The sequence below is a fragment of the Pteropus medius genome, unplaced genomic scaffold, assembly GCF_902729225.1.
Source record: "Pteropus medius unplaced genomic scaffold, Ma_sr-lr_union100, whole genome shotgun sequence".
In the NCBI taxonomy this organism is placed as follows: domain Eukaryota; kingdom Metazoa; phylum Chordata; class Mammalia; order Chiroptera; family Pteropodidae; genus Pteropus; species Pteropus medius.
The window spans coordinates 14816531-14842807 of NW_024354500.1; the positions used below are offsets into that span (position 1 = coordinate 14816531).

A 26277-nucleotide genomic window follows, 5' to 3' on the forward strand; every position below is an offset into this window, starting at 1 on the left:
GAAGGCAGAGTAGAGGGCCCCTGGAGGGAGCCGCGGAGGTGTAGGTCGGAGAGGCCGTGCCCCACGCGTGAGGAGCTGCAGCGGCGGCGGCAACATTCAGCGGCGGTGCCAGCAGTTCCAGCCCGTTGCTTTACTTTTTAGCTGCACGAACACAGTCATTATGCCGAAAAGAAAGGTAAGTCTTACCAAAAAAAAATTTTTTTTCAAAGGCCTTCAAATTGTGCTTACAGCAGATCCTGTTATTGCAAGGGGTTGCGCGGAATGCGCTCTGTAGTAACTCGGAAATTGCGAATCTCTTTGCTCTCCACGCTTGTTTTCAGATGCTTGTTGCAGACATTTCTCCCTCTTTCCCTCCCTCGTCCTTATCGATTTCTAAGTGTCACTTTCTTACCAGCGTCGCGGCTCCCCTTTTATTGAACTCATTCTCTCCGGAATGGTTTCCACCGCCAACAAGAAGCAGAAGCTCTTTCCATTCCTCCTTCCAGGAGGGGAGTTTCCTCTACAAACTGCCAGGTTTTGATTAGTGCGGAGGGAAAGCAGCGAGAGGAGGAAAACAAGTACATGCATAGGGAGATTGAAAAAAGATAAATAAGTCGGACAGATGTAGGGGTTATTCCCATGTGGGTCGTGCCCACGGCTGGGTGCGCGACGATGGCTTTGAGGCTAAGGGAGAAGGAAAGCCATGTTTAAAATAGCGCTCACCCCCCTGCTCGCCTCCGCTGCAGACCCGTATGTACCAACTCTAGTGTCAATCAAGGCTGGGACGGCGCAGGCGGGGCCCGTGGCGGCCGGACCTGCCCAGCAGTTCGCGGTGGGAGCCGCGGAGTTGGCAATGTGCAAGACTGACGGCGCCTGGGGCGCCCACAGTGACTGCCAAGGACACTGACCACCAGCTCCACTCCCGCGACCCAAACCGACACGCAGTCGGAGAAGACGGGGTCCGCGCTCTCCGGCACCCCTCCGTGCATAGAGGGAAGTGGGGGCATAATAGTCTTATGTTCTGCTCCATGCGGACTATTATGTCCCCTTCCGCGCAGTCCCAGAATACTAAGTGTCTCGTACAGAGACGCCTGTTTCCCTTGGAGTCCGGCTGCGACTTGTCATTGTCCCAGGGAGGGAAGAGGAGTTTTCCCTCCACCCGGAGAAAACCGATGTGTGGCAGCTGTTTCTAAAAAAATGCTTTGCACCCTCACATTGCCTGCTCCAGTGTTTCCAGCAGTGTCAACCAGTGAGGGTATTAAATTCGAAGCGCTTTACAAATACCGTGCTTTATCAGTTAAACACTGTGGGCTAATTTGTGTAAGTGAATGCATTACTTAAAGATATTGAAGCGGTTTTAAAAATACAGAAGAGCTTTCGCCTTATCTGTCATTACTGAGAATTTGTTGGAAACTTGTCTCTACATCACTTTTTAAAAAACAATAATTAAAACGTTTTTTAAAAAATCTAAATTTATTTGTGCACATACTATGCGCTTCTTACTGTGGGAAGAGTTTGACTTGCATTTATCTCATTTAATCCTCAGAACACCTTGAGAGGTGTTGTTGCCATTGAACTAGGGTTTAAAGACATACATTATCCAATGTCTCACCAAACAATAACTAGTACCAAAGATTTAATTAGATGCTGTGGGCCAAAGTCCTTACTTTCAAACATTATTTACTTATTTTCTTTATTTAATGCTGGGTGGGTCAGTAAGAATGTAGGAAATCCAGAGAGACTCTCAGCCTTAGAAGATGGATGGCATATTAAAAGTATCAATACTTGAGATTTATTAAACTTAATTTTTATGAAAGTATTGCTTTTCCAGCCCTGTTGTATTAGATAGAGGATATTAAAACGATGCCACCATTTTCAGCATTTTATGTGAGGTTTAATGATGAGGTTGGGAATTCTAGTAGAGTCAAAGAAACTGATTATCAAGAAATAGGTTATCAAGTTGGTGCCATCTCCTTTCCTGGGAATCAGCAAATTTAGATGAACAGTAAGTTAGATGTGCTTGAACCCTTTATGTATGAGGGGCCCTGATGTGGTAGAATCCTTGTTGTTCAAGAGCTAGAGTTGGTGAAACCATTACTTTCTCTCACTGTCCACCTCTCTTAAGGAAGTAGAAGGGAAGAAAAGAAGAGCACTAGAAAAACTGGCTTTTCATTATTATTTTATTTCTCTGGAAGACAGGGAGCACCCATACAGAAGCTAGCCAGGCATCCTGGAACTAGGGGACCTGTATACAGGCACCTATGTGTTATCCCTCAGGACATCAGAGTATTCATCAGAGATGGCAAACCCTTTCCTTGATTAATAGGAAGGCTTTTCATTTATACCTGGAGCCCAAAGGCCTGGACAGGAGCAGCCACAAATTGAACTTGGCTACTGTGGCCATCCCATCCATCAGTCAAACCTTAGAGTAGCCTTGTGGAATCATTGAGTTCACTGGAACTTACATTGGAAACCGTTGTCATTAGATAAAGCCTGCCTAGATGCAAAGAAATGAACTGGACACAATCTATGCATAGTTCTTGGAGATCTATAAAGCTGGGGTAACTGCTAAAACATTTACATAACACTCCACAATATTTTTCTTGACTAAAGGACTGCCCATTCTACATTATAGTTGTTAAAAGTGCTCCCACAATACTTTTTGCCATCTTGGCCCCTTTTTTCACTTTTTTTTCCCAGAAATCAAAAAAGGTTATTTAATGAGCACCTGTTTAGGCTGTTCTTCAGAGTAAAAAGCAGCATTAATAATAAAACATTTAGAATAAAAATATAATAAATAAAATTTTAAAAATAAAAACATTTGTAATCCTAGCATTGTTTTAATTGCTCTCATGAAGCTCATATATAATTCAATGCCAAAGTAGCAGATACAAAATAATTGAATAATGTTAAGCCTGTATATGTGTTCTAGAATATATTGTGTAAATTTTAAAGCGGTAGGATAGATAAGGAAAGAAGGTTGAATATGAGCTTGTCTTGAAAATGTGTGTAGGACTCAAATATAGAAAGAGAAAAACAGTCATTATCTGTTATCAGGCATTTGAAAGCTCTTCTGATTGTATCTTAACATGACCAGGCTTCAGTCTTACAATTTAGAGGCCATAATATCCACGTTAATGTACAACAGCATTATGACATTCCTTAGTCATATCTTTGTGAGTTTTATCTCTTTGTATGTATTAGTCATAGCTACGTTAAACCAAATGTTTTTTTTTTATAATTGCCGTAGTATTTTTTGAAACAGTACTGCACTCAACAGTGTGTTCTTCAGTTAACATTAAATCTCTGAGTTTGTGAGAGTTAAATAAAGTTGAGTTTCTTTTATATGTATTACCTAACGAGTGGTAGGTTATGTGCCACCACCCATTAATAGTGAGTGGAATAGCAGGGAAAATTATAATATGCATGGACTCAAGTGGTGGTGGGATAATATAATATATGACTGAGTTCTAGACTGTTCTGGTCAGACATCCAGAGATTCCTGCAGTGGTCACGTTGTTAGGTGATGATCTGGTGTTCTACAAAGAGACATCAGCCAGTGAGGCCTAGAGTAATAGATCTGGCATGATTAGCAACAGCAAACACATTTTGACATCCTTCCATTTATTTTTACAGTTCCTCATTACTAGAACTATTGGAAATGTCTAGTGTGTCACATCAGAAATTCTCTAATGAGACATTTTTTTCTAGGAATTTGGGATGTAAACACTAGTGTTTCTTTACACTTAAAGGTTTAAAGAAAAAAAGACTGTCTGCCTCTAGTTTTGAAATATTACGTTTTATCTCTTTCCTTAAAATGGAATGGCCCAGTAGTGCTGGGCTTGGGACAAGGGATGCTTAACTAATAATATTCAAGATTTCTGATTATTCTTTCATAAGAACATCACAAGTCATAACACCAGAGACAGACTCTATAAATGAAAATGAAGATACATTTGACTACATGAAGGTGAAAATGTCAATATGGCAAAAAAAAAAGAAAAAGAAAAAACACTTAAAATTTAAAAACTTATGAAAAACTGGGGAAAAAATATTTGCACCACATATTACAGAAAAAGGCTTGCAATTTTTTTTTGGCTTTGGCATGTGAATATCCAATTGTCCCAGCACCAGTGTTGAACAGGACGATCCTTTTTGCACTGAATTATCTGGGTAGCTTTGTTGAAAATCAGTTCATCATAAATGTAAAAGTTTATTTGGGAGCTCTAATTTGTGTACCATTATCTATATGTCAATTCTTACATTAATACCACATTATCTTGGTTACTATGGTTTTACAGTAAGATCTGAAATCTGGTAATGCCAGTTCTCTACTTTGTTCTTTTTCAAAACTGTTTTAGCTATTATATCGTTTACATTTTCATATAAATTTTAGAATCAGTTTATAAATGTCTATAAAAATGACTGCCATGATTTTGATAGGGATTGAATTAATCTATAAATCAATTTGGGGAGAATTGCCATCTTAGCCACATTGTGTTTCCTTGTCTGAATATGAAAGGGCCTGACATGTAGTATGCTATCCATAAATGCTTACTGAGTTTAATTGAGTTAATATTGCTATGGACCTTATATTTGAGTAAAAACTCCAGAATGGCAGGGTTGTTCATTTTATTCATTCACTCACTCACTCCATGTTAAATAAACATTTATTAAGCATCGCCTTCATGCAAGGTACCATCACCTTGGAAAAGTAAATGATTTTTTTTTTTCAATCTCTTTTAAAGTGAATGAGTAAATGCCCTTATTTTAAGGTTCTTTCAGTCTGACAGGGTCGGTAATATACATATACAAGTATTTATAATTCATGACAAGTGATAATAAGCCACAAGAAAAGCTGTGAGCTATGGCGTATTTAAAGGTTTGACAAGACCGAATGTCCAAAGACAAAACACTGACAAAAAGTTGTTTGGTTAAAAGGGTTGGAGAGTTATAGCTTTTCTTTTTTTTTAATCTTAAAAGAATCAGTGCTAATTTATTACTAAAAGATGATTTGTCATTGGTGTTTCTGTGAAGTCTTGCTTTCTTTGTAGTATGAGGGAGTTAAATTCAAGGCCTGTTACTACAGTTTAGATTAGATTGTATACAGTAGCCATCCTCCCTCACTAGTAAAGATTCAGTGACTTCTTGGTCCCGATCCTTTTCTTTTAACCACTCTCTTGTGTTTTAACGGTGGTTGTCTGGTACCATGTTTCTAAATTGGCACACGTTATTTGATTGATGACTTAAATTTGAATTAACGTTGTAATCCTTCTAATTCCACATGAGCATGAAGTCTTTGATGGCTCTCATCTTTTTCCCCCCACCCCGCCATAGCACCTAGCACAGGTACTATAACTATTTGTTGAATGAGTGCATAAATGAATTGTTTTCAAGAGAAGAAAGTATAATTATTTCATGTGGTCTTTGGGGAGATAGTTCAGTTTGGTCTGGCTTTACTCTTTGCTAGCTGTATGATTTAGAGCAGTTTACTTCACTTTTCCCTAAGCTTCTAAGTTCTTAATTCTTTGATACTCAGTTTCCTCATCTGTAAAATAAGGATAAAATTATGTTCTACCTCATAGCATTGTTAGAAGAATTAAATGAAACGGTGAAAAGTTCTTAGCACAGTGCCTGGCATGTGTAAAACAGCCAATTGGATGTTCATTATTGTGATGATGATCATTTTAATTATTAAGAAACTACAGTGAAATAATAGGCTCGTAGTAGGCATCAGCTTTTATTTTATAGGACAAATGGCACACACAGCCGATAGGGAGCAAGCATATCTTATCCTGGATGTCTAATTAACTACGATTAGGAGTAAATGTTCAGCAACCAAATAAGAAATGTAGTGCTTTTGAAAGAACATAAGCTTTAATTTGGTGCATTTTTACATGGTTGATTTTTCTTACAGAAAAAAAAAAGTTAAAAAATATTTCCATATAACATTAAAATTCCTTTGGCAACTCAGATATCAAGTGATCCTCTTTTCCTATATTTTCTCCCTAAAACACTCCTTTTATTTATACCAGAGTTAAATATATTCCACTTCCCTGTAGGTTACAATTTGGAAAAGGTGACTGAAATAAACACCATTTAAGCTGTCTGCCTTCAGAATATCTAGTATGTTGAAATATGATGTTAGTCTCCTGAGTAATTTAAAAATCAGTGTTGAAGATAACAAACCAAATGAAAATGTTGAATTCCTTTTTCACTGACTGCTTATTTACTGTACATTTCATTGTCTTCTTAGAAGGGTTCAGTTGAATTATATATTGGTTCATAGTCAAGATTTTTATTGAGTCTGATATTCTTATGTCTGTGGACATGTGAAGAGGGCCATTTAGATATGCCCAAGGCAAATGAATATTTAGTCACACATAAAGTAAATCATATGCATATTCAGAAATAGGGAAATAGAGAAAACAGTTTTAAATTTCAAAACTGGTTCTAAAATTTAATATTTTAAAAGAAACATACCCGTAATGACATATAAATATATTTATTACTATTAAAATTTAAATAGCTACCATATATTGAATGCCTGGATGTACCAGACCTGAGCTATGTGCTTTATATTCATTAGGAATCTTTGTGTTAATAAAAATATGTATAGTTATTAGAAATATATATAGCAAGTATTATGTTGTAATTTCATTTTATTTCACTTTATTCTCACAACAGTTCTATGAGGCTATCCTATCACAGACAATGATATTGACAGCCACAGTAAATAACAGTTAGGTGGCTTTCTATGACACAGGCACTGTTCTGAGCACTTTGCATCAATAAACTGAATCCTCCCAACCACCCAAACGCTCAGTTATGTGTGTACTCTTCACACTACCATTTCGCAGAAGGCACCAGTGATAGTGAATGGCCAAGTTGGGATTGCAGTCCTAGAAGTCTGGCTCCAAAGCCTGTGCTCTTAACTATTAAGCCTTTGGCCTTTCTCATACACAGTGAGAGTATTGGAATTTGATGAGATAAAGGAATTTCCCCTGGGTCACACAGCTAGGAAGTGATAGAAGCAGGAATTCTAACCTAGCCCTCTATTACTCAGGAATTTTGCTCTTAACCATTCCACCACAATACTTCCTTTGGCAACTCAGATATCAAGTGATCCTCTTTATTTCTAATAACCTTATTTCTAATAACCTTATATATTTTTTATTTAAATAAAGGTGCCCAATGAACAAAATGAGGCAGAATCAAGAATTATGTAAACATTTGAGTGTTAAACATTTTAAACATTTGTTTAAAATGGTGTCTTTATTAAGATACTGGCTGATGCTATTGATTCTAAGTGCCAGAGAAAGTTACTCAACAAGTCATTATTATCTGTGATCAATCCCTAAGGCAGGCCTCAGGGTTCAGGTCTCTGCTTCTGAGAGAGACACATTATCATGGAGCCTTCCGGGTATTTCAGTAACCGATGGACTGTAGGGTCATATACAAGGTATATTTATACAATTTCCTCACCCAACTATTGATAATCGCTGAGTACTGGGTATCTAGTAAGACTTCATATTTTCTCAAATTCCACCATGAGCTGCTGGATTTACTATTTCTGAAATACATTGTCTTCGTTAATTTTTTATATATAGAATAATAGGGATACTCCCCTATAACCAGGAGCATATAAATACACCTGAATATTATACAGTATATTGAGAAATTGTAATGTAAGTATTAAGCCACCGTTTCTTAGGCATGGGATTTAAAAAATGAGCCAATGCTTTTGTCTTTGGAATCCATCAAATAAGAATAAAATCTTTAGAGCTTGGAAAATCTATTGGACCTAGGACTAGATGGATTTTTATTTCAGTGTTCTGGATTACTAGTTGATTAATTTTTAATTACAGAAGGTATTTTTAAAAGATACACGGTGATATTATTTAAAAATTATATCTTGATTATTTTGACCCCATACAAAGATAAAAACAAAGTCTACTCTGAAAGGTGTTGTTTTTTTAATTTCTTTTTCTTTTCTCGCTTTTCTTTTTTGCAGGGGTGAAGGCAGATAGAAGCTATGGTTTTTTTACAATACTGGACAGAATTAGTTAAATTCTGCTTTGTGGGTAGTGTATTGAGTATGGTGGATACGGGAGATAAACATACCAAAGATTAAGGTGATCCAAATGTGAAGTTTTAAAGACTCCTTCTAAAGTTCCATATATATTTAAACTATATTCTTTCTGTCTACTTCTCATTGCTTTTCTTTAACTCAATATAATTTTTAAGTTTATTATTTCCCCTTACAGTGGTCACATTTCGATCACATCAGAGCCAGCTGATTAGTTTTGTAAAAATACAAGGAACATCATAACTATGTTTACCGTTTGCTAGAAGTTAATTCAGCTCTGGGTAAAGGTAACACCCCTTTACGAGCCCTGTTTAGTGCAGGCTCTGCCACTCTACCAGAGTAAAGTCACTTAACCTCTTTGAACCTGTGTTCCTTATTGGGGAAATGAGAGTATTAAGACCTCCCCTGTTTACCTCAGTGCTATTGAGAGGATCAAATACAAGAACAATGCATACGTACATTGAAAAATGTAAAGCACTATAAAAATTATAAAATGACTTGGTGTTTTGTATTTAGTTTTCATAATGAGTTAAAAAAATACTTACATCTGTATATGTGACCATTTAAAAACCTAGAATAGAGATGAAGAACTACAAGTTAGCAGTTACAAAACAGCCACGGGGATTTAGAGTCTAGGATAGGGTATATAGTCAGGATTATTGTCATGGTTGTGTTTGGAGCCAGATGGGTACTGGAGTAATCAGGGAGATCACTTCATAAATTATATAAATGTCTAACCATTGTACTGTATACCTGAAACTAATATAAAATAATTTTAAAAAGAAAAAGAAAACCCCAGAATAATAAATTTATGTCCATCTCAACAAATAGTATTTTTAATGGGAATTTTTTATTGTTATTCCATGAGGCTCACAAATGAGGGGAAATAGGAAACACTCTATTTATACATTATGTGCTCCTTAGCTAAGTCTACAGATTAAAATATATCCCAACTGGAAGCCCTTTGCACTTGTAGCATCCCAGATCTGCACCCAGTTTTGAAATTAGGAAAATTTACACAAACCACTTAGAGTGGTGTAGTGGTTAAGAGAATGAACTCTAAGCCAGCCTTCCACTTATCAGCAAAATTACCAGCTGAGTAATCTTGGGCAAATTACTTAACCTCTCTGGAATCAATTCTTCTTTTATAAAACGGATACGATGCTACTTTACCAACCTCATGGGATTTTGATGAGGATTGACTCGTTTAGATCATTGCTTTGTACATAATACAATATACACGTTTATTAAGATTATGATTATAATTATTCCTCTGGGTCTTTTCTCCTATTCTTTTCTAAGACCCCAGTACCTAACATCCCTGTAATATATACCAGACACTTCCACAGTGTAATTAATAAGTATACAAGTAGCTATGTAAGTAAGGTAAGTGAGATCTTCCTGTCCATCCTCTTAGTTTTACTCTTGAGAAACTTTAGCCCAGGGACGTGAGATATGAGGCAGACTGGAATGCAGGCTTCTGACCTCATCCAGGTACTTCCTTCATGATAGTATTCCTTACGAAACCACAACACTGAAAAAGATAATTCATGAAAGAGGCAATTCAGACCAAAGAGATGTGTAAAATATTTTAAATTATTTATTTTATATTAGTGATAACTCCCATTGTTGAATTATGTATATTTATGCTTATAAAATTTCATTAAACATACTTGAACATGGCTTTTTCTTTACTTACCCGAATACAATGTGAGATATTTTTCCCTAAAAGTATCTCTTAGAAAAAAAGAGATTTGCTGATTTTTTCAGTTTATCCAAAGTCTTTTAAAGCAGAGTTCTTACTCAGTACTTTTATCTTGAACAACAAAATACATACTAGCCTGACATGACCTTAATAAGTAACAATTTGGGTTTATAGAAGTTGATGGAATTAATAGACACAAGCAAAGGAGGAGGTGGCAAAGAAATCTAATATTCATTTGATTATTAATCCTCTGCATGTGATAGCTCAATTCTAAGTGTTGGATTTTTAAAAATTATTTTTAAAAGCAAGGCAGAGAGTTGACTCTATACTCAAACCTCATGCTCATGCTAACGAAGTTCTGTACAACTTATCCACTGACAAAAATACAAAGTTAGACCTTTTAACTGCTAAAACAAAATTTTTTAAATTGGCAATTGCAGAATTGTGGAGTGTTTTTACATTGATCTTTTGCGTGTGCAGTTAGCAGTACGTTTTGCGTGTATGACTTAATAAATCCTTGAATCATTAAAAAAACGGCAATGCAAAAAGGCAATGGAAGGTCTTAAAATACACCTACAGAATGAATGGAAAACAGCCAGGCTAAGGTTAAACGATGTTAAACAAAGCCATTAGCCTGGCTTTGAATAAAATTTTTAGTGTCTATTTCATATGTCATAGGCATATTTGAATTTAAGGGAACTGCTTGTTAATTTGGAAAATCTCATAAGAATTTTGTGGACAGGGCCCCCATTTGAGGAGGGAAATTAAGGTTGTGTTAATTAAGTAGTAGAGTTATATGTTAATTTTAGCAGAAGAGTGGTAGACTTAGTTACAGACACATTTCAGTCTTTCTTTGGTTGAGTTATTTAGATTTTTTTTTTTGGTCCCAGAATAGTTTTTCTGTGTTTCTTTTCCCTAGCCTTAGATTTGTAATAGAAAAATGTAAATTAATTTTAAAAGAAATTTTAAATAATAAAAAATAATAATTTAAAAATATTGGCCAGAAAATTAGAGAAAAATCACCCCAAAGTAACACATTCCCCATACTGAAAGAAGTGATTGTTTGTTTATTTGCACTGTTATATCTACTCCCAGCTTTTCCATATTAGCGTAGATAACCCAGAATTTGAGACCAGATTTTTTTCTATGGCTGCTGTCTGATGGTAACTTGATTTTCATACATCTTCTAGGCTCTTAACTAATTCACTTACATTATAAAGTGATAGCCCTTGTCACTAAAAATCTTAGAAGGAAAATTCTTTTTGGACTTTTTGGAACTTTAATGTAAAAGTCCAGCACTCGTTGCTAAGAATCCTGAGTCCTCCTTTTTCTTCTCCTTTGTGGCTATGAAACATGGCATCAGCAGATACTGGCCTTACACTTCCCAGCTTCCTTCCATACCTTGCTCTGCAGTGACAAATCCACAGGCCAGTGCCCTCTAGAAGTGTTCCCAAGCAACCATTGAAGGGCATAGGATTTTCCCATTTTCTCTGATACCTTCCTGAGTTTGTAGGGAGAAAATTGGGCTCTTGACCCACACACTGCCCTCTGTAGGGTGGTAACTGCCATTTATTAAAAGAGAAGCTCAGCAATTGGGTGATTTTTCCTGTTGATTCCTTATGGATGGTCTATAGAATAAAAATTCCAAATTACTTTTTTTGGTTTTCTAATAAGGGCTGCTGGTCCTATTGTCGTCTGAAGGAAAATATAGTTGTGTCCCCTTCGGTACACTTTAGTGTCCTCAGATGCAGGACTCAGGCATCTTTGTGTAAAGAAAGAAAGGGAATATTACAGTTGATCAGTTGCTGAAAGAATCCATGCTCCCTCTGCCCCACTCTCCTCCTACAGCGCAAAAGGGAGAGCTTTGAATCAGTGTTTGTAGGCCCTTAGTTTCCCATCTTGCCCAACTCCAACTCTTTCATATCAGCACAGATGAAGCAATTATGAATTATATGTCTTGAGCAGAAAGTGGAGAGGCAGTGTATGAATCAGATTTATAAGTATTTAAGAAACACGGAAAGTACTGTGAGCAAACCTAGTCACGGATTTTGTGTTAGGGAGTAGACATGGCACTATTAAACTGGGCTTTGCTTCTAGTCTCTCCCCCCTTCCCCCATATTGCTAATATTTTTTGTATAAAAAATTTAAATACAGAAAAATCTAGAAAATAACATTTCTATTTAGCTGCCACTCAATTCATAAATTTGAATATTTTTATCATATTTGCTTCAGATCTTTTTAATAAATAAAATGTTACAGATAAAGTTCAAGTTCGAAACACACTCTTGGTTCCATTCCCTTTTCAGCCTCTCTAGAGATAATCATTATCATGAATTTGGTGTGTATCGTTCTGGTCCATGATTTTATGTATTTATGATATATATGTCATATATAAATCCATAATGTTCATTTGTACATGTTTTAAAATTTGTGAAAACACTCATATACACATATTGTTCTGTTTTCTTTCTTCTGTCACTTGACGTTATAATGAATGAGTATAATTTGTTTAAGTATGTGTTTGGACTCTTTCTAATGACTTATTTTGTGGTTTCTATTTATCATATGTTTTCCTTTGTTTTTTTTTTCTTTCCATCCCTGTCATTTATTTCTAAAATTTCCTTAATTTCATTTCTCTTGATTTGTAAGTTTATAGATCCTATTTCTATCTTTCAATTTTATTTTAACAAACTCTAAAATTGTTCTGTCTGTATCATCCTGCAGAGCAAAACCAGGACCGTTAACTTCTGAATCAATTCAAATTTAAAGCTGGTATTAGATCCAGCTATTGGAAATTTTAAATATGTTTGAAACAACCCAGATAAGTAAAACTACTATAAACTTTATGTACTCTAAATACAGATCAGATATTCCTGGTGAAAACTTAGCATCTGAATGAAGATGTGCTGGAAGTGTAAAATATATGTCAGATTTTGAAGAATTAGTACAAAATTTGCAAGATATTATAATTTGTATATTGATTACATGTTGAAATGATAAAATTTTGTGTATTCGGTTAAATAAAATATTACAAAAATTAATTTCTATTTCTTTATACTTTTTTAATGTGGCTGTAAGAAAATCTAGAATTACATCTTATATTTCTATAGGACAGCACTTGTCTAGAGTTTCTATTGAAACTTTAAAATTTAAACACACAAAAAATAAGTATTATTATCTACAGGTAATAGACTTACCAACATATTTTATACATTTCTCATATATTTCTTCCATCTGAATTCATTTTTTATTGCTAAATTTGATCCTTTAGTAATAGGTCCTTATTGAAAGAAAGGCTCTCTTGATAATAAACTCTTAATATTTTTATTCTAAAATGTCTTTGCAGTATTTTGCCTTCATTCTTGAATGACAACTGGGTATATAGAATTCGAGGTTGACAGTTTTCCTCAACTCTTTGAACATTACTCCATATGTTTTTACCTTTGTAGTTGCTGATAAGTAATTCTTTATAGATAATCCACCTTTTAACTCTAATAATATTTTTCTCATTTTCCTTTTATTGTAGTATTTTTTCATTATATTTCTTTATTTTTATTTCCAGTTTGTGTGAGCTTGGGGTGAGCTTTCAATTTGGAAACTCAGGATTTCAATTTGGGAAGATTCTCAGCTTATGTCTTTGCCTTTCTACTAAGACCTCTGTTCTCTGCTTGAGAAATGACTATTAGGTATATGTCGAGCTTCTCAATTAACCACTGAGTCTCCTGACCTCTCTTTCACATTATTCATTTCTTTATTGCTCCTTGTTCCCTTCTGGGCTAATTTCTCAGTAGTCTGTTACAATTTATTATTTTTTCTACTGTCACTGGTCTAGTGTTTATTTTTCAAGTTTTTCTTATTTCAATTAACCTACTTTTATTTTCAAAATTAGTAATTAAAAAAAAATTAACTGCGTGTTTTATTTTGCTAAGCCAAACATTGAGCCAAGTATCAGTTTGCTTTGTATTTTTTCCTCATGGGAACTCTATTCATATCCTGTGTAAATAGTTTAATTTTCTAATTAGTTTGTTTTAAAATTATTGTCTTTAGTCAATAAAAATATATTGAGGTAATTGGTGTGTCATAAATCTATTTTTCCATTGTATGCAGCCTATAAAGGAGTTAGGTTTGAGCTGTCACAAGCATAGGCAGGTGCTGCCCAGGGGCTGGATCAAAATCAAGAAACACATCAGCTGGGGTGGCAGGGTGTTTAGCTCTCCTGTGAGGTTGGGAGTGTGGCAGAGGTGTGGAGTTGATAATGGAAAAATAGTAACCCGTGATAAATATGTCAAGTTGCATCGAGAAGTGAGCTAGAAGTCAAAGCTAGGCAAGTATGGGATGAAAATATGTTTTTGCACTTGGCTTGGGCTTTCCTGGCATCCTACCCTCATCTCAGAGAAACAAAACGACTGGAACATGCGGGTGGATCCCAGGCACCCTGCCACTGATTGCTAGGTCCCTGTTCTTTAACTATGATAAAATCATCAAAGAATGAAAATTGCTTAAGGTGAATGTACACTGAGAATAGGAACTCACTTAAGTTCTTGCACCACTCCTGGTTAAGATGAGAGCAATTATCCAGATAAATGCAGTGTGTGTGTGTGTGTGTAAAAATGTATCCTCTTACAATTTTTCCCACAAAATATCTGTTTGTTTCTGTGATGCAGAGAATTAAATAGCTTTTTAAAAAAACTCCATATAGAGTATGTTTTCTAATTTTAAGTACAATTCACCAAAATATTTTCTTTATAGTCTCCAGAGAATACAGAGGGCAAGGATGGATCCAAAGTAACCAAGCAGGAGGTAAGTGTGTCTTTGACATCTTGTATTTATTTAAATGGAATTTTTACTATTGTTATGATTGTCTGCATCTGATCAAATATTATTCCTATACAAGATTGTTGAGACTACATAAACCAGAGATAAAAGTACCACTGTGTAATCTCCCTTGGCCTAGGTATATTTCACTTGGGTTCACTGATGAGGCGTTTTCCACTTACTATGTTGTTTGTGTTTCTACCTGACAATCCTGCTGTCTGTTAAAGTGGATACTAAGAATTCCTTCTGGGCAGAAAGCGAGATAATAGGTAAATTCATCAAGAAGAACAAAGTCTGCCTTTCATGGCAAGGAAATAAAAGACTGTTGATTTAATAAATTCTCTGCTCCAGTGAGTGAATTATAAATTACTTTTTAGGTTCTGAATATTTGCCTAAGAGTCATCTCTAAAATCAAAAACTCTGGAAGGATACACAAGGTGTCAAAATATTAAAGTTGGTTTTTTAAATCAGAAAAATTCTTGGGGCTTAGGGTAATTAATTAGGCAATAACTAAAAGAAGCTCTGTATTAAAATACAGAAACATCTAAAAAGCTAGGAACTTGGAAGAGACGCTTGCATTTGACCCTCCGTGGTAATCATGAATGTCTAAAACAAGGTGGCTGAAAAAGTAGCAAGTAAGATGGTAACTGTGATGACAGCCATTCACTTTTGCACAGAGTTTGCAGTGTGTTGAAAACTACAGCTTTTATCGTTGAACTTATAAACTAAAAAGGGTCATGAGAGACAAAAACATCTAGTTACAGATTTCTTTGATTGGGTGATTCTTATTGTTAATAATTCATGATAGCAAAACCCCTACACAAGATTTGTACAAGAAAGTCATTCTGCCAAATGCAAAACCTTTAACAGAATCTATAAAGAAATCATTTAAAAGCAAAACAAATAAAACTACATATAACCGAATCTCCACCGTTGGTTTACCTGGCATTCAGTGTCTAACAGTTTAGGAGGTAAAGTTTGTGATCCAGAGTCAAGTCACTAAACAAATGCTAGAAGCAAATGCTAGAACCAACCAAAAAAAAAGATAAATGTTTGAATTTTCTTGAAAATGGAAAAATATAATTTGTAGGACAGTTGACTAAGTGTAACGAACCTTAATGTTTTTAGATTTGGCCATGAAATGCATTTGGGTTTCTCCTCAGGGAATGCTATTTAAATTGATATGTCAGTCAGAAAACCTAGGAACTATTGCACATAATAGATCTTGGATTAGTCTTTCCAATCCTTTTACACTAAAAGCAATCAAGCTGGTTAGAACATATGTAAAAGGATTTTGCTTATAGAGTTGTCTTTTAGGCCCAGAGTTTTTATTATTTATATTACAGGTATACCTTGTTGTATTTTGTTTCACTTTATTGTGCTTCACAGATCTTGCATTTTTTACAAACTAAAGGTTTGTGACAGCCGCTGAAGACTCAGATGGTGGTTAGCACTTTTTAGCAATAAAGTATTTTTTAATTAAGATATGTGCATTGTTTTTATAAGCATAAAGTTATTGCACACAATAAACTGCAGTATATTGTAAACATAACTTTTATATGGACTGGGAGACCAGAAATTTGCATAACTCACTCTATCGAGGTATTTGCTTTATTGAAGCGGTCTGAGAGGTATGCCTATATGCCTTTTTAAAAATATTATTGTTTTAATATTCTATTATTATTAGATGTATTATATTATTGCTAACAAAAATCTTTCCTAGACAAGACCCCACGTGTCATTTAAATCAAAACCAGATTAAAACCCATGATATGTCTTCAGGACATCAAACAGTGTTCGAAAAATGAAAAGGTCTGTCTGTTAGCTGGTAGTTTAGGCAAAGAACTGTCAGACTATATATTGATTGATCCTCTTCACATTGAATTGATTGAATTTTCTAATTATGTCATTTAGAATGTACAGCCTTGACTGTAGAATGGATATCACAAAGGGGATCCTCTTTTGAAAATCTCTATCCCTGCTGTGATATTTGAAGGACGTAATGCAGAGTTTAGTATTTGGACAATAAATGGCCAAAATAATATATTACAATCATCACGTGCAGCAGTCTACAAAGCCCTTTCATGTTCATTATTTTATCCGATCCTTACAGTAACCCTAAAATGAGGGCAAAACAGATTTATTCCTTGACAGAAATATGTTGAGCAAGCAGTGTTCTAGGTTCTGCAGTGAACAAAAGAAGCAAAAATCTTTGCCTTCACAGAGCTTCCATTTTAGTGGGGGGAGAGAGAGTGAAATAAAATAATTAGATATATACTATAAAGAAAAATAAAGCAAGGAAAGGGAATAGCCAATGTCAGAGAAATGCTGTTTTCGATAATAGGCAGATGTTATCTTCATTTTTACTGATGCAATGTTCTCAAGGAAATACATAATTTTCCCTACATGTCACAACTTGAAAATTGCAAAACCAGGAAAGATACCTGAATCTCCTGATTCGAAATCCTGTCCTCATGCCCTTTTTTATGGTAATAATAAAAATCCAATTATCTAGTGCTTTTTCTCTGTCTTCTCCATTCCCCACCAAAGCTCTGATATACATCTTTCCCTATTTCCAAGTTTTGCACAGAAGATCATTTCTATTTAGTTCCTTGTTTGTTTTTGAGAATTGAAAGCAACTTGAATTTTGGGTTTTATTTAGAAGTATATGGTCAGGCTCGGGAGCATTAGGAAATCTCATAAAAATAAACATACTTCCAAATTCCAGTGGAATGACCCATACGCTTCAAGCTGTACTCAGCAAAGTCCAGTGATTCTACTTGAATCTAGCTATCCCTATCTTACTGAACTTTGTCATAGCAAAATTAGACTTTCATGTTGCTCTTGCCTCAAGAACATAAAAGCAAAAGACTTTATGTCTTCCAGAGTAACCTTCATCAGAATTTTCTCCAACCTACAGAATGATCAGCTAATCAATAAATGCTTACCGAATAATTCCATTGTGTCCAGCCACCTGTATACCACAGTGATAAACCCTCACATTGTTTCTGAAACTATCTTGGTGACCTGTCATTCTAAAAGCCTTCCTTCCTTCCCTGAAACCATTTTTTGGCAACTTTTCCTGAGGATTTCACAGTCAACATAAAAACCTAGGAAATTAATGCAAAAACAAAGTCAAGAAAATCAAGAAAAATTATTATGTTTATTTTCATAATAGTTCTTCCCCAACAGCCTGAGTCTCAAAATAATATCTCAAATTCTAGTGTTTCAAAGAGGAAAAAACTGTCTAGTCTATTTTATATCTAATAAATATAGTCCGATCATTAATAGATTTTAAGACTGTGAAAGCTGATGGAACTTTCCAGGAAGGTGTACACACTTACATGCATTACCAGTACTGCTAACTGAGTGAAAGGTTTTTCTCAACCTCTGCTATTTGCAGCGAAAAAGAAAATCTCTTATGAAAGTTACCAGAAAGGAAAATTTTTTTAAAAAATTTTTATACATCTATGACATAGAAAGAAGAGCGGGTAAATTGTGGGCAGGAAGTCATAAAATGAGTTTACAGTAAAAGATGTGCTTTTTAGGGACTATTTGGTTTAGACAGCCTAGAGAGGCAGACTTTGTTTTTGCATTAATTTCCTAGGTTTTTATGTTGAAACTCTTGTATGTGACCTGAATTATAAAAAGATAGTGTGTCCTTTGAATTAGAACAGTTTTCAGGCCCTTGCAGGGCAGTGCTTTGGTTGGAATGTCTCTCTAGAAATCCTAAAGGGCTCTCTGACATCACCCTGCTTCTTTAGTATGTTAGGATGTTCTCATGGGGAGGAGAGGAGCAAGAGCATAGGAGCTGGGGAGTTTTTCACATGATTTGGCCTCGCTTCAAAGTTTCTTCAGGGCAGCTAGTTGGCTGATAGGGAGGTAGTTATGAGTAATGGTTAGCATATTCTGGCCCTTTTTCAGGCCCCAAACTGTATAGTAAGTGAGGCTTACCTTGGAGATATTGCAGGTTTGGTTCCAGACCAGCACAGTAAAGCAACGATTGCAATAAAGCGAGTCATATGAATTTTTTTGATTTTCCATGCATGTAATAGTTACATTTACACTATACTGCTGTCTATTAAGTGTTCAATAGCATTATGTCTAAAAAAGCAATGTAAATGCCATTTAAAAAGACAATTTAAAAAGACTTTATTGCTAAAAATAAAAATGCTAACCATCACTGGAACCTTCAGCGAGTTGTAATCTTTGTGCCCATGGAGGATCTTGCTTTGCCGTTGATGTTAATGTGGTCATCAAGTGCAATAAAATGAGGTAGTGGCCTTAGCACCTCCACTAAGTTCACACTTGCTATATATGTTTCTAGTACTTGCTCATTCTGTTCATCTCCACATTTATTGAGGGGCCCCACTAGGCATTGGAGCTATAGAAAGGTAAGAAAGGTCCCGTGCGGTATAGATGAGATGAACAGTAAGATAAGGCCAACATGGTACATGTAGGTTGACACCAAATGGAGAGGGATTTTGATAAAGTTTGCTCACCCCTCTTTAGCATAGAATCTGCCATTTTTCATCTTGGAGAAGATCTTTCTGAGCACTCTCACTCTGGCTGTGCTTTATTTGTGGATAGTTCTTGAGGCCACACAGAAGCATCCAAGCTGTGATCTCTGGTTATTGGCAGGTGTTCCATTGCTCCTCCATGCTCAGAAAGCATATTGAAGAAGCACAAGTACCCACTTACTGCCCAAGTTAACTGATAATGTTGCCTTTTCTTCAGTGATATCTAATTTATGCAATTGACCATCCTGGGAAAAGCATCACAGAATTTGAGTTATGGTTCCCAGTGACTCGTGAGTTCATCATCATGATAATCCTTACAGACACCATGGTATTTCCTGTGGAGCATCTGATACAGGCACTCTTTCCCTACTGTATGTCGAGCGATACGTCCTCTTACCCTACGCAGTGATACATCACAGCCACCATTTAATCTGCATAGTCTCCCAGGCTTGGCACATTCTGCTAGCTGGCCTTAAGTCCAGCTCTGATCTTTCCTTGAGACCCCAGGGTTAAAATTATTCATGAAGGCCTTTCATTTCCTTCTGTGGTTTAAAGAAAGATGAGTTTAGCTTCCTGTGGTTATTTTCAGCAAGAAATTTCTTAGATGTGGAGATGGCAAGAAATATTTCTTCCAGTTTGGCCTGACCAGATGACCTAGACTGACCTAAGCACAGCTTCAACAATTTCATGATTCCTTGCACTCTTGACATGGGCTTCTACTGATCATTTTTGCTGCCCCTTTTGAACAATTATTTAAGCTATTGTAATGAAGCAAAGTCTGTATAAAGCAGCGAATAAGAGAAAAGCTTGAGTTCATTTTTTTAAGCAAATATTATTGAGTACTGTATGTTAGGTGGCACCATATTCTACTAGAGATAAAGCAGTGAATAAAACAAAAAAATATGGAGTATTTACTTCTGAAACACTTTTAAAGAAAGTTGTACTTATAGAATATGAAATCCCTTGGGGAGCCATCTTTTACTGAAAGTAAGTAGAATATCCATTCTGTATGCTTATTTCCAAAATGCCTGGAAGAGTTTTGCTATTTTAAATTTTCTTTGCCATCTCATTTGCTAACTTGCACCATCATTGCAGAAAAGATTTCCTGAAAAACATCAATCTCAACACAGTTTCTCTCTAAATTTTCTAAACTTCCAAATTAAAAGAAAATATTAGCGAACTTTTTACTCTATGTAAATCTTAAACATATGCAATTAGTAGATAAATAAATGTTTATTTTTGTTACAGATAAAAGGAAAGCTTTCTCTTTAACTGCCTTTAAGATTTGTAGTTATTCTCTATTTTAACAAGGCAGAGAACTCCTGATGTTTTGGTTTCTATGTAGTTATATAAGTCTCTTGTATTAACTTACAAGCTTTGGTTCCATTTGTGAGGAACAAGAGTGGAGACTAGTTTTTAAATAGCACCTCAGTACTCCTGCTGTCAATCTCGGGTAGAGATAATGGTTTGGGTCAGAGCCTAAATCAATCTTCCTTTCCTTTCCTTTCTCGCCACACCCTTAATTCCCTTAAATGGGAGAGGCCATTTCTTTCAACAGTGTGCCTACACCTCTTTAGAAACACTTCTCTCTTGGTTAGGGTCCGAGGGTTATTTGGGGTATGTTTCACTGTGCTCAACCTGGAGAGGGTGATGGGAGTCATACATTGCATTCTTTCAACACAGTAAGATATTAATGAATTTTTAAAAATCAATTTGTGTATAATCATCAACAATATATAGACATATACTTTCTGTTTCCTTTGTAGCCCACAAGACGGTCTGCCAGATTGTCAGCGGTGAGTATTTTAGGACCCGTTTGGTGTTACTTCCTTTGTCCAGAGCAAAGCAGCAGAAGGGAGATTAAGATAGTGTTTCCTTTGAGTTTTTGTTTGCATTTTGGAAATCATGGTCACGATCTTTAGTAAATTCGACCATTGTTGCCAAGTGATTCCCTTCGTCAGATGTGTTGGTGAAAAACAGTGGCCAGCCCCATTACCAAGAATATAAATCACAGGAAGTCGTTTGATATTGGAACTAGATCCCTGAAAGAAAAGAAGTACTTTAAGCAAAATCGTAGCCTTTCAGTTCAATACATAGGATGTGCGAAAGTGGACAAGAACTCTTATTCTCTGTGCATGACTCATTCTTTAGTCCAAATGTTCTGGAAGTATTCTGACTCCATACGCTTTAGCCTCATTTCTGAATTAGAGAATCTTTAAAAAAGTAATGATTCCACTTTGCCACTTGGAGTCTCCCTCTGTGGGCCAGGCCCAGGGAAGAGATAAGGGTTAGATCATTAAAGCTGGGGATGAGCAAGTGTGGCCAAGCCTCAGCTGTGAGTGTGCTCCAGCTCTTCTCACCACTCCGTGGTCCTTGCTGGTTCTTGTGCTCCTATCTGCTGCCCTTTGGTGGTCCACCGCCTGTTCTGCCAAGACAGGTCAGCCTGGCTCTTTGGTGGAAGATTTTCATTAAAATACCTGCAGCCCACGCTGCCCACTGAGATGTAGGGGGAAAGACAATGACCTCTTAGCTAACAGCATGTATCTCCATACTAGATAGTATAGGAGCTGCAAGCCAATTTGGCCTACAGGGAAGCCTGGATTTCATCCTCAGCCGACACCCATGCTTTGCAGAGGTTAGGGAATCAAAACAGAAATGGGTATTAGGACCAGTTACAAGTTCAGAAGTATAACTGAGTTTGAGTTGAGTGAGTCAGTGTTTCATGTGAGTCCCAACCTAAGGAAGCGATATCAGAGTCACCAGGAAGGTGAAGAGGTAGGAATTACGGTTGTATGTGTACATAGTTAATCCAGATTCTGCCAAAACCCCTCAAAGATGGTGTGCTTTGTCAAATAATAACTCTCACCATGGTTCAGAAGTTACCTTTTAACTCTTTTTAGGCTTAACTATAGATTATACGGAAAGCCATTGTAGTCCATGGATCTCCAGCTCATTCAGGAAGTAGATTTTATAAGTAAATTAAAAACTGAAATTTAAAACAAGGCTTTACCTGAGCACCAGGAACCAGCAATATAAGTACCTTCCACTGAGATCGTTGCCCATGGTGCTGACATGGAGTCTCCTCAGAGGGCAGCAGGATTACAGACTGTGAAACCTCATCACTTCCTCTCCCATAAAAACACTTGAATGCTTAGTCAGGGGGAAAGAGCTGTCTTACAGAAAATAATATAAAAGGAAATCATTTGCTGAAAATGGACAAAACAAGTTTGTTAACAGTATATCAAAGTTTGAAATAAAATTTTTTAAATCCTAAAATATTAGGAGTCATGCAGGCTGCTGTATTTGGGGAACAGCTTGCAGATTTAGGGTGGTAAGAAGATTCATAAAAACATTCCTTACTTTTCAAGCTCAATTTTCTTTTTTTTTAATTCGAAAGGCCATGTCTAACAGCCAATCTTCTGGAATTGAACCATCTACAATTTTACTTTATGCTTTTGATAGAAAGGGCCAGATTGAATGTGAACCTGAACCACCTAGAGGCATTGAAAGGAACATGTATTTTTCTCCACAGGGGGAGACCCTGGCCAGTGTTTTCTATTTAAAAACCATTCCCCCCTACTGCTTAGAGTGAGGTACACTAATTTTTTTCTAGCTGCATAAGAGAAATACTTGCCCTAAAATAGCTATAGAAAACCAGAGGTTTGAACTGGTTTTCTTCCCTGCAGCATCCTCATGTGCTACCCAGTCTCGGGGCCCTGGGAAGCAGGCCAGGTCCAAAGCCCTGTGTTTAAAGGACCATGGCCATAGAACAGGTAGGCCCTGCTCACGGGAACAGGAAGGAGAACCATAAAGAGCAACAGAAAAATAGTTGCCTACTGGGCTCTTTGCCTAATATCTGTGAAAAATCTTAAACCTTGAGAGCTTAAAATGGACATTTCATCGTTATAATCATGTTCTTAATTAAAAGCTCTAGGGACAAATGAGGTTAAAATGTATGGAGTCAGTGCCTGGGTGTGCAAGAGATTCCAGTCACCTTGAACTGGCATGGAGATGAGGAAAGTAGGAAGGTGCTCGGCTACAAACTTGAAATCTACATCAGAGGTGGAAGGATTTGGAGATGATTTTGAAATAGTTCTCCAGCGGCAGTCTTCATTCTCAGATAGGCTTTCCTGTGATTATGCTGTGATTTCTGGACTATTGGGAAGGCTACTGTGACCGAATTCATTGAGCCATTTGGCCGAGGACCTGAGTCATTCTTCTTCCCACTGTGCTGTGATAAAAAGGAAGAACAGAGACTTTGGAGATGGAAACTTAAACCTGTTCCATAGAGCTATTCTGGACTAGAGAATAAATAGTCAGCTTTTAATCACATCTGCTGTTCACCTGAGAACCCAGAATGAAAGTAATTATGAAATGCAGAGATCTTTATGCTGTTGTTACCTCATGCTGAAAACAGAGCAAAATGTTTGTTTGGTTTTTTTTAATGAACAAGATCATAGTCAAAATGGACAATTGTCTTTTGTAGTCTTCGTTCTTTTTATGGTGCTGAGGGTTGTCTCAGTATTTGTATAATTTAATTTATCTTTGCAGAAACCCGCTCCACCAAAACCTGAACCTAAACCAAGAAAAACATCTGCTAAGGTAAGAGGTGCTCCTACCCCCACTTTGGTTTTTTAAACAATGAATAAATTATAATTCCATATCCAAAAGTCGTCCAAGGAAGATCACATTTAATGATTCAGGCTAAGTGTACTGAGGAGAAAACAGCACTGCTACAGGCTTTCTCAAGAGGCAGAAAGCACATTTTAAGCTTTACCAGGAATGTGTTTTGGTCAATAAATTGAAGAAAGAGCACATTGCTCTGAGAAGCTTCATGTCCAAGGGGAGTTTGGTAGCTGCCTCATGAACATGCCATCCACACGACGCTCACAAGAGATGAGCCTGGGCCTGGGCAGCATGGCTGCCAGCAGCTCGAGGAGTTGAGAAAAGGGCTTTTGACTTCATATCACTGGTCTTAGCAGTCCAGTCTGATTAATAATAATCACATAATAATTAATACTAGCAGTTAATACCAACAGACATTTATATGGCCCTTTGCTATGCCAGACCTTGTTCTAATTGCTTTTCTCATTTAACCCATATGTCAACCTTACTGGAGTGGGTATAAATATCCCATTTAGCAGATGAGGAAACTAAAGCACAGAGTTATTAAGAAACTTATTAAAAATAGCTTTTCTCCACTCTGCCCTTCAGAGCATTGTCCCTTGTGAATTGTTTGAAACCATATGTATTACGGTATAAGAAGGTGTCTCTGAAGCAAAGCTCGCTTCTGTGGCTTGGTCTCAAAATCAAGAGCTAGGCCTTCATTTTCAAGCTTTTTCTCAGCTTTCTAGTCTCAAGCCCATGTCTCACCTGAGGTGTTTCACTCACTGGTTTCTTCTCCAGCTTCTGCCTCGTCCTTCGCCAGTGGCTGCTGCTGTTCTCTTCACAGCAGAACCACTTCTCACGCCACCGAGAGAGGAAGGTCCACTGAACAAATAAATGAAGGGAACCACCATGTTTTCCCAGAAGGGAAGGTCCAGTGGACTTTCTAAGCTGCCTGTTAGATTTAGATTTTCATAGTGATTCATTGTAACTCAGTTGATACCCAGCAAAACCACCCCGTTTTCCCCTAAAAGCCACCACGTTGGCCATGGTTCTGCTTTACCTTGTGTTTGATCCTAGGCTGACGGATTTTAGCTAATGTCTCACCATGTCTAACATACTGTCTGTCTGTGCTTTTGATCCTCTGTTAGAAAGAACCTGGAACAAAGATTAACAAAGGTGCTAAAGGGAAGAAGGAGGAAAAGCAGGAAGCTGAAAAGGAAGGTACTACACCATCTGAAAATGGTGAAACTAAAGCTGAAGAGGTACTTTGCATAAATACCTCCCACTGATTGAATCAGTGTCTTAAAAGAAATTGCTCGATCCTTCTTCAGCCGGTGATAGCACGTTCATAATGTCTCTTTTCATTGCCTGTAATGTTATTGCAGATCCACATCTCTCGCTCATCTGTTAATGTCTCAACCTCCAGAGGTACCCTACCCAGCACACTGTCAGTAAAGGGGCAGATTGAAACAGTGAGAGTTAAGGGTACAGTAGAAAATTCTGCATGTTTGCAGTGACTAGAATCAGATAGTAGTGTGGTGTTTTTTATTATGAACAGTGGGAGCTTGCAGGTAAAGCTTCTGTGGTCGTTTGAAAAGCAGAAAGCAATAAATGCAGCAAAGTGTTTGCGTAATATATTCCTGCCTTGTCTGTTTTACACCTAGAGTTGAAACAGGTTTTGTGGTATTTCTGCTAAAAAACAGATGTTCAAAAGTGTGTGTGTTGGTGGGGTGGACTTTTCTTTGGCTTATAGTAGTTTTAATAGTAACTATATCTTTTTTTTTTTCTTTTTTTTTCCAGGCACAGAAAACTGAATCTGTAGATAACGAGGGAGAATGAATTGTCATGAAAAATTGGGGTTGATTTTATGTACCTCTTGGGACAACTTTTAAAAGCTATTTTTACCAAGTATTTTGTAAATGCTAATTTTTTAGGACTCTACTAGTTGGCATACAAAAATATATAAGGATGGACATTTTACCTTCTCGTAGTTGTGCTTTTTTGGAAATTTCCATTGTCCTTAAGTAAAATAAATATCAATTTAATATTGGAAGCTCTGTGTAAAATTGATTCAGCATTCCATGCATTTGCTTTAAAAATTTAGTCCTGTGCATACTGTGGTGTTTTTACTGTGCATATTTGAATTTTTCCACGCAGTTTTTCTAGAGCAATAATCAGTGGTGCTTTTGTACCTAGGGTTATGTGATTTTAATGAAACATGGATAGTTGTGGCCACCTGCTGACTATTTGTGGTTTAAAATAAAAGGTTTTCTTGCCTGCAAAATACTTACCTCTTTGTAGTGTTTTTACTACATTTAGGCAGTGCTTCATTTTATTGTCGTAGAAGATGTAAAGAATATCTACAGTCTGTGCCATGATGGTATCTCTAGTAAGTTAAACAGGATTGTTTCTTAATTTTCTGGCACTTAAAAATGTTATTATTTTAATAAAATCATCTGAGCGTGCCAGTGTAGAAGAATTACATCTAATACACTTTATGTCAGAAGTGGCCGGCAATGATTACCATATATAAAACTTAATAAAACACCACTTTTGTTGAC

At 36.4% G+C, this 26277-nt stretch overlaps 1 protein-coding gene across 2 annotated transcripts; it reads left to right on the forward strand.

Annotated features, from left to right (window-relative positions):
* HMGN3 (high mobility group nucleosomal binding domain 3) lies at positions 1-26002 on the forward strand. 2 transcript variants are annotated; one of them, XM_039853042.1, is made up of 6 exons: positions 1-175; positions 14523-14573; positions 20875-20904; positions 23660-23710; positions 24865-24978; positions 25517-26002. In XM_039853042.1, exons 1-6 carry the CDS (start codon positions 161-163, stop codon positions 25553-25555), a joined length of 300 nt encoding a protein of 99 aa, XP_039708976.1. In that variant the 5' UTR covers positions 1-160; the 3' UTR covers positions 25556-26002. The 2 variants fall into 2 exon arrangements, with proteins under 2 accessions (XP_039708976.1, XP_039708977.1); XM_039853043.1 differs by having other exon boundaries at positions 24865-24937.
* The last annotated feature ends 275 nt before the right edge of the window (positions 26003-26277 follow it).